The sequence below is a fragment of the Petaurus breviceps genome, unplaced genomic scaffold, assembly GCF_028583685.1.
Source record: "Petaurus breviceps papuanus isolate PSGF00001 unplaced genomic scaffold, PetGlider_PUasm1.0 207, whole genome shotgun sequence".
Taxonomy (NCBI): Eukaryota; Metazoa; Chordata; class Mammalia; order Diprotodontia; family Petauridae; genus Petaurus; species Petaurus breviceps.
Genome location: NW_027185850.1, coordinates 28,967,814 through 28,979,744, shown reverse-complemented (window position 1 = coordinate 28,979,744; position 11,931 = coordinate 28,967,814). Strand labels below are relative to the sequence as shown.

The window sequence follows — 11,931 nt, the reverse complement described above, 5'->3', positions numbered from 1 at the left end:
TTCCTTTCACTTTTAAGGAATGGAGCCAAAGAAGGACAGTCAGCTGAAAGAGGAAATTTTGGGAAGGGCACAACAACCACCACCCACTGAAGAATTTGAGCTGGTCACCTAAGTCCTGTGCACACAGACCCAGGTAAGACAAGATCAGTGAGCCCCTATAACAGGGGCAAGAACTAATGAGTCTCTGGGTGACTAGGGAGGGGAAACAAGGCTGAGCTTAGTGTGGTGAGAAGGCAAGATGGGTGAGCTTTCCACAGAAACAAAGAACTAGTGAGCCCTTGATAAGATCTAGCCAGCCTCCTCTCCCATAAGGGAGCAAGATTAGTGAGTTTTCAAAAGAGAACAAGAACTAGTGAGCCTCCACCCCTTGGCTAGATATAGTGAACCTCAACAGGAAAGAACTGGTGAGCCATGGGGAAGTCCCAGTTAAAAGTGGATGGTCAGAAGCATAGCCCCTTTCCAGATGTTCCAAAAGATAGCCTGCCAGGGGTAAGGTTAAGCAATTGGAATCAATTACCAAATTATAAAAAGAAAGGTGCCCAGGAGCAGGACTTGTTTTGTGTTTGGGTCTTTGTGTTATGTCTCTGTGTGTGCTTTGAGAGAGCATATCTATATGTTAAGTAAATGAGAAACCTAAAATTTGAAAGGGTGATTTTCAAGATATATATTAATGTCTGCTAGTTGGGAGGTTTATGGACTATCACATTTATGTGGGGTTAAAAGTAATAATTTTCTATCCAAGGATAAAAGAAGGAAGGAAAGACATTGGATAAATTGTTATTAAGGCTAATTTAAATCTGGAAACTTTAATATCTGGGAACCCTGTAGTAACTGAGAATTGAATTTTTCTAATACTTTGAAATTTTATTTGTGTCATTATATCTATTCATCTTTCAGGATGCATCTATAGGAGGGTTTTATTGAATGTAAAGATATTGGTACAATTGATTGTTAAACTCCCAAGATTTCTGCTTAAAAGGGGAGTTGGCCACATCTTGTTAGGTCTTTTTGGCCTGGGCTAAACCCTTTAGTTAATCTGATTAAAACTTTTTGCAAATGTCTCAGAAGAATAGGAGTGAGAAATTAATGCCTTGGCCAGTTTTGATTGGGAGCTTGGAGAGGAGAAAGGATTTTAGCTTTTTAAAGAGGTTATACAGAGCAGGTTTGTTTTTTTTTTAAAGACCAGAAGTATTGGACTTAAAAAAAATAGAGAGCAATATAGATAAATATGATTGTAAAATGTAGAAATTAGTGTTAAAACAATTTTCAAATTGAATTTTGTTGTATATGAATTGACTTTTGAAGGGATGTGATAAAAATGTGAAACTATTATATTTGGGTATAAATGTAATAATGCTACTGATATTTACTATGATAGTAAATTGTCCATTGGAAATCTGAGCTATCATGAAAATGTATACAGTGGTTTAAAGTTAATAGTTTATTTTCTATGCTAGGTGATTTAAAAATACATTCACCTAAATAGATAATGGGATGTTTTTTTTTAAAGCAACTTCTCTTATCTAAATGTTATTAAGAAGCTGTTAAGTAACCTAAAAGTTCTTATGAACTTGGTACAAAAGTTGCTGTGTTGCTGGACCCTTATTTCACAGATGAAAATCCTGGGAAAAAGATAAGAGTTGTGATTTTACAAGTCTGTTTCATCTAAGGATATATTTATGTATGTTAATTTGGATATTTGTGAAATTTATAATATTTTGGGAATTAATATTAAGGAATTCCCATATTTGAAGGGTTATTTTTGCTTTTAAGAAGGGAATTTTTGCTTTAAGTGGAAATGCTGAAATTGGGTGGCTATTGAATTTGATTTTAAAGATGGGCATTGATTATGGTAAAGATATAGATAACTGTGATTTGTAATTATTCCTAGAACTAAAAGAAGCAGTTAGAATATTGTCTCAGCATATTTTAAACTAACCTGATATATTTTTTTAAGCAATTGGGGTTAAGTAACTTGCTCAAGGTTACATGGCCAGTTATTTTTTGTGTGGGTGCCAAGTATCTGAGGCCGGAACCGATCCCAGGTCTCCTGACTCTGGGGCCGGTGCTCTTACTCACTGCGCCACCTAGCTGCCCCCTAACCTGATTATAATAGATAATTTCAAACTGCTTGTAAACTTTCCCAGGAAAATGTGAATGGGGAACTGAAATATTAAGAAAATATATAAAAGTGTGGATAATATTTCCTTTTAGAGGGCCAAGGGTATTAGAACTTAGAAAGGTATAGTTATATAATCAAAAAAGGTGCATATTGTTATTTGGCATCAAGAAATTGATTCACTGTATGGCCCCAAGAAAGTTTTATTTACCTTAGTTTACTGTTCAATAAGGGATGGTGATAGTGGAATCCATATCCTAGGGATTTTATGGGAATAACATAATTGTAAAGGTGCTTGGCATAATATATGGGATAAAACAAAAGCTATTTGAGTGTAAATGGTGTAAGCTAAATTTACTTGTTTCTGTGTAAAGGAAAAAGACTAAATTAAGGCCACCAGATTGGCAATTAATTGGTTTTGATTTTAAAGTTAAATTTAGTTACGTGATACTTGTTTATAGTCTCTTACTGTGTAACTGAATAAACAGTTGTATTATCTGTGTTATATGAGAAGTAGTTTACCATGTGTTGTAATATTTTGAAATATTGTAATTTAAGCCGCTTGTCCTTGTTTACAAGGAAGTTTCAGTTAAAATTGTTTTGCTAAAAGAAAATTGGTAATTTTACTGAATGAATCTTCAATTCAGACCTTTAGTGGATTTTATGAGTCCCTGGGTGGGACTCTGATAGGCTTAAAGTAGATGGCTTACTCAGAAAGGTTTTTTAAATAAGGAAGCTGAAGCAGTGTGCTCAAAGTCTCCTCCTTCTCCATCTTTTTTTTTGTCCAAGCCCTGCCCTTCTTTAGAAGGACTTGTAAGATCTAAAGATTTGGGAGGAGAGGGGTATGGGAAATAGTAAAGGAAAAGAATTGGTTCATGACACCTTGTTAAAGCAAGTACAGCTCCCTCTGGTGGTGGCTCTGATACATGTGAATGGCTGTCAAAAGGGAAATTCTTTTGAGGCTAGGGGAAACTGACTGGTGGATTGTGGTACCCATAAAACTCTAGCCAGACCCAACTAACAATTTAGAATTGGACCCTTTATTATATGCCATGTTGGCTGATGAGGCCACACGGCAGGCTGACGAGCGAGGTACCACCCCACCGTGCCGGGTGGTATAGCAGCGATCTCAGGTAAAACCTCGCCTTTTAAAGGAAGGCCAGGACCAAGGGTTAGGTATTATGTAAGCAAAAACTTGCAGAAGCCAAAAACAGTAATTGGTTAGTACACACCTTGAAATTCTCACCGGTGCCAAGCCTCCCTGACCCAGAAGCCCACCCACCTCCGTGCAGGTGAGCTGACTGGGAAAGGGCAGAGGTCCACTGGGGGAGGGTGGAGCTGACCCGGCAGTCTGCTCACTTCCCTGAGGGTGGGCAATGGGAAAACCAGGTACAACCGAATGAGGAGGCCCGGAGGGCTGGAGAATTAAAATTGAGAGAGGCACCTATATTGGGTCTCATCCCCTCCCTTGATCCAAGTCTGACTCCCCACTCCTGACTGGGGAAGAAGAACAAGCAGTAGATCTAGGTGCTGCAAAAGACCCTCAAGGAAGGTAGCTCCTTCCTGACGGGCCTGGGGTACTGAATAAGCCTAGTGAGACAGATTTTACGACACCTGCACCAGGGCAGCCACTGGGATGTCCAGAACCTGTGTGATGCAGCTTGACCCAGTATGTATGTCCTGGAACATGCGCATTGGCACGCCAAATGGTCAATGGCTGCATTGTGTGTCAAAGGACAAACAAATACAGTGCCAGACTCCAATGGGAGGGCGGCCTCCAGGTATCAGGCCCTTTCAAAGTATACAGGTGGACTTCACTGAGGTGCCCCTGGCAGGACAACTAAGATACCTGTTGGTCATTGTGGATTACCTCACGTCACGGGTGGAAGCCTTTCCTCTTGCACAGGCTACTGCCTCTACAATTACTAGAACTTTGTTGGAACAAATAATCCCTAGTTATGGGCTGGTGGAGAGTATAGACTCGGATCAAGTGTCCCATTTCACAGCAAAAGTTTTATGTGAACTTTAGAGATATCCTGGGAACTCCATACCCCCTGGCACCCTCCTTCTTCTGACAAGGTAGAAAGAGTGAATCAGGAAATCAAGAAACAATTAACTAAACTAATGGTGGAGACTCAGTTGCCCTGAACAAAATGTTTACCCCTAACACTCCTTACGATCAGGACAATGCCCTGGAGGGACATTGATTTACCCCCATGAACTTCTTTATGGTCACCCCTATCCCGCACAACCCTTTAATCTCTCCTCACTCCTCCTGATAGAAAGAGAGATTCGGTAGGGAATAGATACAATCTTTAGCACATCAATTATTAGTGCTACTAAAGAAGGGAATGATTGCTCAAACACCTCCCCAGGGGTTTCCAGTTCATAGGTCCCAGTCTGGTGACTGGGTGTGGATCTAAACCTGGAAGGAAGAAAAGCTGACCCCTGCCTGGGAAGGCCCATATCAGATGTTCCTCACTGCTGACACTGCTGTTTGAACCAAAGAAGAAGGTTGGACTTATCACACTCGAGCGAAGGGACCAGTGCCAGCCCCGGCCCAGTGGACTGGCTGTCACCAGATCCTGGAACCTTAAAACTGACTTTGAATAGAAGCGTGAGAAAGTAAGTAGGGAAAAGAAATCACAAGGAGCTTATTAAAGCTGAGCTATTTCCATTCCTACATGGAAAAACGATCATTGTAACTCATGAGACTTTTCTCAGTGTGAGGATAGTTGAAGGGAATATGTACATATACATATGTATGTATAGGAGGGTATATGTGTATATAAGTGCATATGTGAGTTATGTATATGTGTGTACGTGTATACATAGACAGGGCACAGGATCAGTTGAATAGGAAGGAATGATATCTAAAAAAAAATTAAGAGGTGAAAGAGGAATGTATTGGGAGAAGGAGAAAGGGAGAGATAAATTAGGGTAAAAAGAGGCAAGAGAACACTGTTACCATGGAGGGGAAGAACAGGAAGGTGAAAGGGAATGGGTCAACCTTACTCTCATTGAATCTGGCTTAAGGAGGGAATAACACACACACTCAATTACCCTACAGGAAAGCAGGGGGGAAGGAGATAAGAGGGGGGATGATAGAAGGGAGGGCAGATTGGGGGAGAGCATAGTTAGAAGCAAACACTTTTGAAGAGAAATAGGGTCAAAGGAGAAAATAGAATAAGTGGGGGGTGGGATAGGATGGAGGGAAATATAGTCAAGTCTTTCACAATATACCTGCTATGGAAATGTTTTGTGTAACTACACATGTACAGTCCATATTGAATTTCTTATCTTCCCAGTGGGGGGTGGGTGAAGAAGGAAGAAAGGAAAAAATCTGGAACTCAAAGTTTTAAAAACAAATGTGTATAAAAAAAAGAAAAAGTGATCGACCCATTCATGACCTAGAGAATTGTTGTGGTTTTATTGCTTCTCTCGGTTGCTATGCCCTTGCTTTGCTTTGCTGCAGGTATCTTCTTTTGCCTCTGGTCCCTAGGCATCAGTTCTGGGATTAGCATGTTGTCCTCTACCCCTAAACCAAGTGAATTGGTATATTCAATTAATGGAGAGTGCAGCAGAGAGTTTTAATTTAACCAACTGCTGGATTTGTGGTGGGCCCCAAGCAGCACTCAGGAGTTGGCCCTGGGTCCTGGTACCATTAAATCCTGCATAGGTTCTTAGCAGCCAGGGATTTATTTACTAACAGAAGAAGGAGGTGTCTGTGGGAAGCTAAACCTTTTCAGTGGTTGTATAAAAATGGGGAAGTAGTTAAAACTATTACCCAAAACATTAGGTAATTGACACATGTCCCCACCCAGACATGGAATTCTCCCTTCAATACCTCTGGGATTTCCTGGTTTCATGGGTCCTGATGGAAGCACACCCTTGGGTTCCTCCTGCCAGATTTTAGTGGAATTATCCTACTCCCAATGTGTCTCCCCTGTATGATGCAACTGATAAGAGGAATGGTCAAAGACTCCTTGTGCCAATTGGTGAAAATAGAAGGGAAAGGAGATTTTAAACTGATGATTCTGAAAAGCCAGGGTTGGGTGCCCAGTGAGATCACCCTGATGGGGATTCTCAAGAAGAATTAGTGGAAGAGGCCTTCCAGTAATGGTGTGAGCAGTCTTCACGTTGTAACAAATAGGAGGGGGGATTGGGAGGGATGATTTCTCAGAAGTGAAGCCTCCTCAGAAGGGTTAATAGTGTTTGCATTATTGAAGCACAGAATAACATCTGTAGTTAGCCATGCTTTGCAACACAACCTAAACTGTGCACTCTTATAAACTCTCGCAGAAATTCCCACCTTTTCTTGTCTTCAGACTTGTGTAACTGCCTTTGTTCTTTGTTGCTGGGTGAGATTCTCACTTCGATTAGATTGTGGGCATTGAAGATCAGTCAATGGGATAAGGGGAAGGGGGCTGGGGGGCATGTGTGTTAGGGTATAAAGGGACCTTGCTTTCCAAAATCAGTTTGTACTTACCTGCCTGGCACCAGTAGAGCGATGAGGGGGATACCCTTCTCATGAGGAAGCAATACACTCATTTCTGCTTTCAGTTATCTACATCTTTGTATTGATTTTTTTTTGGTAGTGGTCTCTGTCCCACACACCTTCCACACCTGGCATGCTCACTTTCCTTATCTCAGCCTGTTTCCCTGACTTCCTTTAAGACTCAAATCAGTCAGTCAAGAAATATTTATTAAGACCTACTATGTGCCGGGTACTTTGCTAAACTCTGGGGATGCAAATAGAAATGAGTGGCCTGCTGCCCTTGAGGAGCTTACAATCTCATGGGGGAAGAGTGCACATAAAAGGGACCTGGACAGGAGGCCAGAGAAGGTGCCAGGCATGGGGACTGGCCCACGTACTAGGCCCCCTCTTTAAATGGCGGTCCCGGCTCACTCTGTAGGAGCATTTCCAGGTAGTCTTCCTCCCTAGTGGCTCCCTCTGACATTGCCATCCATTTACTCCTTCCGTATGTGCGGTCTCCCCCAGTAGACTGGGAGCTCCTTGAGGGCAGGGACCCCACAGTGCCTGTCATGTGGTAAGCACTTGATCAATGCTTATTGACTGACTGCATGATAACCCTTTGGTCCTGAGTCCCAGAAGAGGCCAAATTGGGGGAAAATGTCCTGCCCTGCTCTGTATCTGGGACCTGTTCAGTTTCTCATCAGTTGCATAAGGCTGCAGGTGGAAGGACCAAGGGCAGTAACTCAGGACAGTCTCCTTCTTACCCCCAATCATCACTGGACTCTGGGGGCTGGGCTGGGCTCCTCCCCATGCCTAAATCTCCCTTCTCCCTGCTGCTGCCAGCTTCTCTTCTCCCACTGTACCTGCCTCCCTTGGCGGGGGGTCTTCCTGAACAACAGTACAGTTAGGTTGGCACCAGAAGGCCACAAGTCCTCCTAAATGCCAGCCTGGGGCTAGATGTCACCAAATGTAGCACTTGGTGACCTGCTTAAAAAGAGACTAGACAGCAGAGGAGGGGGAAGAATTGAGGATGGCCAGCAGCTGCCGAGAGATTGTCACCTGCAGTCTCCAGGGCTAGCTTCTAGTGAGGTCCACCCTTGGTGCAAAGCCGAGGTTGGGTGAAGCCTGATTGAGCCACTTGTTGGCAAGCAAAAAATGGGATGCTCAGAACCCTTCCCAGGACAGAAGTCTCACTGCCTGCCTCATCATTTTCTCCACCGCGGTTCCAGAACATGGCCCCAGAGAATCCAAAGCATCAGAGCTTGAGGTCACTGGGTCTAGCACCTGACTTGGGGCAGCTTGACCAGGGAACCCAGGGTAGCAGTAGAGTGGTTGGATAATCCAGGCAGCCCAGCCCCAGTCTAGCCCAGCCTAACCCAGGCCTCTCTCTGTTGACTGGTTGTAGGATGTTGTACCAGGAAGGAGTCTCCGAGGCACTCCAGAAGTTAGGCCAGTTCCTGCTCTCCTTCTTTTTAGCCCTGCTGGTCATTGCGGTTGGCACTTGTCTGCTTCGGAAATGGGCGGCCAAAGCCCAGGCCCGGGCCAAGATCAGAGAGGCCCAGAAGAGGAGAGAGGTGGCCTTGAAGAAGATGGAGGCTGCAATTGAACGACTAAAGCAAGAGGTAACCCTCCTTGGGGGCCCCACCCAGACACACCCACCCTGCCTTCTCCCCTCCTCTTACCCCCATCCCCCCAGGCACTAGGACCAGCTGGGAACCTGGAAGGCAGACTGTACTTAGAGCAATTCTGTCATCCAAGGACAGGATCCTTCCATCTCCAGGGCAGCTTGGGGGGAGGTGAGAAGCTTTGGTACACAGGGACTCTCCAAGGAGGTGGGGACCTTGTGCATGCCACAGGTATTGATAGTTCAATCAGAAATTGTTTCAGCTGGCAAAGACGTACACTACTTAGACCAGGGCTTTAATTTGACAGAGGGAGAAACCGAGGCCCACAGAGAGGAAAAGACACAAGGAAAATGCCCAGCTCCCATTTCTCTAGTATTTTAACCACTGACCAAACAATGACCTCACAGTGGTCTTCTGAAGGAGATAGTGCAGATGTTGTGCCTCTCTTTACTGAAGAGGAAACTGAGACTGAGAGGGCAAAGGAGTGGTCCAAGGTTCCAGTCCCAGGTCTTCTGACTCCAAGCCCTTGGGCTTTTTATCACATTTTCTCCTCTCTAGAGTAAAAACACGTAGGGTTTCTTAAGAACTTAAGAGGCAATAATTAACATCCATCATCCTTACTGGATCTTAAAAAAAAAAAAAAAACTTATTTAATGTTTATTTTTTCCCAATCACATGTAAAAATAATTTTTTTTCCATAATCCAAGATTTTTTTTATTGTTCTTTTTTTAGTCACTTAGGCCATGAATTCATACGGGATTGGTTCCAACAGCTCAGGTTCCTTGCCATTGGTTCTCCCAAAGTGTGCTTCTCTGGGCGGAGCAGGCTGGAGTTTCAGTTGAACCCAAGTGCCTTTTTCTTTGGCTTTCTTCTTCTTCTGATCATTTTCCTTTACCCGCTTCAGGAAGCTATCTCTGCTCTTGGAATGCTTAATATGCTCAATACGCACATTAATTCTTTTGACTAGAATCTTGCCCTTAATTAATCTGTTTGTTTACAACAGTGCCTACAGCATGCTGAGTAACATTATAAACCCATCCAGTCTTGCTATGGTAACATTTGTGGGGCATTCCTTGCTGAACTATGCCCATACCCTTGAGATCTACAGTATCACCTTTCTTGTATATTTGCATATATGTAGCCAAAGGGACAACACCATGTTTTCGAAAGGGCCTAAAAAACATGTATCATGTTCCTCTCCTTTTTCCTTTTGTGTTCATCATTTTGGCAGCTCACTGGAATATGGAGGAGTTGGGGGGAAAAGCATAAAAATAATTTTAACATTCTTTTTTATTCAAATTTTGCATTCCAAATTCTCTCCCTTCCTCCCCCGTTGAGAAGGCAAGCAATTTGACACCGGTTATACATGTGTAGTCATGCAAAACGCATTTCCATGTAACTCATTCTGTGAAAGAAAACACACACAAAAAAAACAAACCTCCAAAACACCAAACCCAAGAAAAATAAAGAAAGCAAAGGATAAGTGTCTTTGATCTGCATTCAGGCTCTACCAATTCTTTCTCTGGAGATGGACAGCATCTTTCAACATAAGTCCTATAGAACTGTCTTGGATCACTGTATTGCTGAGAATAGTCATTCAGAGTTGATCATCATACAATGTTGCTATTACTGTGTGCAATGTTCTTCTGGTGCTACTCACTTCACTCAGCATCAGTCCATATAAGTCTTTCCAGGTTTTTCTGAAGTCTGACTACTCATCATTTCTTTTTTTTTTTTACCTTTTTTTTGGAGGGCAATTGGGGTTAAGTGACTTGCCTAAGGTCACACAGCTAGTTTTTGTGTTAAGTGTCTGAGGTCGGATTTGAACTCAGGTCTTCCTGACTCCAGGGCCAGTGCTCTATTCACTGTGCCACCTAGCCGCCCCCTACTCATCATTTCTTATAGCACAATAGTATTCCATTGCATTCATATACCACAACCTGTTCAGTCACTCCCCAGTTGGTGGGCATCCCCTCCATTTCCAATTCTTTGACACCACAAAAAGAGCTGCTATATAAATCACCCTCATTGGGTCTTGCACACAATGCTGCTGGGAGCCAGGGGAGAGCTCATATTGTTAGCCTCATTTTGCCCAGCAGGAAGCCAGAGAGGAGGAGGATTTTAATGATGCCCCACAGAGAGTCAGTGGGGGTGCTGGCTGCTAGCCCAGGGCTCCCCTACCCTAGGAGTGCACCCTCCACTGAGGTCTGACCCTTGAAATCTAGTCTAGAGTATCTTCTGTCTGTCCCCAGGGATGAGTCAGAGGCAGTAGGCTCAGCTTGCTTTTTGGTGGGTTGAGGGGTTTTGATTCATGATCCAAGGGAAAATTGGGGCATTAGGTCCTAGACATCACCAGGGACCTTTGAAAGATGTAGGGGCAGGCAAGGATTGGCTGAGGTCAACTTGACCCTCCATGGAAAGGTCTTGGGTTTTATCTCACTCCCCCTCCCCACCTTGAGCCTTCACTAATCTCCCCTATTTCCTGAACTTAGGTGCCCTGTGAGCATGTGGGGGGCAGGAGATGGAGTGGGGGGGAACAGACCCAGACCTGCCCTCAAGGGGCTCCAAAAGTCAGGGACTTCTGGAGTTCCTGAAATAGTAGGAAAGAAGGAAGGAAAAAACATTTATTGTGCACCTGGTGCTGTACTAAGCACTTTACAAAAAATTTCATTTGATTCTTATAACAACCCTAGGAGATAAGTGTTACTGTTATTATCCTCATTTACAGGTGAGGAAACTAAGTAAGCCAGGCAGAGATTAAGTGACTTGCCCAGAGTCACACAGCTAGTATCAGCTCAGATTTGAACTCAAGTCTTCTTGACCCAGGCTCAGAGCTCTATCCACCATGCCACCAGTAATAGGGAAAGAGAAAAGTGCTTTGGACCTTCGGGGGATTTGAACAAAGACTTGGAGGGAGAGATGAATCTGACATGTATAAGGGATGGGGATGATAGAGTCAGCCTGACTGAGGCAGAGGGTATGTAAGAGGGGTTGTCGGTGAACAAACAATGGGAGATGAGGTTGGAGGCAGACAAGGACTTGGCTTTGACCTGGGTCAGTGGGAGAGCCAGTGAAGGTCTCAGAGCAGGGGAGTGTCATTTTCAGAGCCCTGACTTTGACTCCCCACTCATCAACCAATAGAATGTCCCCCCAGCTTTTCTTGGGACCTCAGTTTGAAAGTTAGAGAGGACCGAAGACTTGTAATCTTAGGCTTCACTGATGCTCGTGTCCCCCTGTCCCCAAAAGAGGGGGAAAAACTGTAGGAAATACTTGGGATGTGTATGGGGTGATGGAACATTAACTGCAAGAAGTCCCGGGCGGGGGGACCAGGCTTTAACATGGGCTTTAGAGCCAGAAGGAACTTTGGAGGGCATCAGGTTCAATCCCTTGATATTATAGTTGAGGACACTGAGGCCCAGAGAGGGAATGATTTGTCATGGTGTAGCAGCAAGCACCCCAAGCGTCCTCAGGGTTTGCTGCCCATACAGGTTCTTGGATCTGCTTTGTTAAAGGAAAGCAACTCAAAATGGGTTAACAAGCTTACTTTAATCAGTCAGACATATATCGTTTACCTTGTTCAGGAGAAAAGGTCAGCACCCTGAATCTCAAAGTATACAGGCATAATTATCAAGACAGAAACATCAAGTAGACAGATTTCCAAATTGTCCAACCATTACATCCATACCCAGTCAACATCTGGGTTTCCACAT

At 43.8% G+C, this 11,931-nt stretch overlaps 1 protein-coding gene and 1 pseudogene across 6 annotated transcripts in view; one reads left to right on the top strand and one right to left on the bottom strand.

Annotated features, from left to right (window-relative positions):
* The first annotated feature begins 336 nt into the window (after window positions 1-336).
* The window catches only part of LOC138165012 (fatty-acid amide hydrolase 1-like), a 43,801-nt gene continuing 32,206 nt past the window's right edge, over window positions 337-11,931 (top strand). Inside the window, exons 1-2 of one of the 6 annotated variants that reach the window (XM_069093071.1) lie at window positions 337-404; window positions 8,002-8,218. In XM_069093071.1, coding sequence (XP_068949172.1) covers window positions 8,003-8,218 — 216 coding nt within the window. In that variant the 5' untranslated portion in view covers window positions 337-404; window position 8,002. Of the gene's footprint in view, window positions 490-4,556; window positions 4,745-8,001; window positions 8,219-11,931 lie in introns of those variants that run through there. The other 5 variants (XR_011169249.1, XM_069093068.1, XM_069093069.1 and 2 more) reach the window with 5 other exon arrangements.
* LOC138165014 (large ribosomal subunit protein eL21-like) lies at window positions 8,629-9,649 on the bottom strand (annotated as a pseudogene).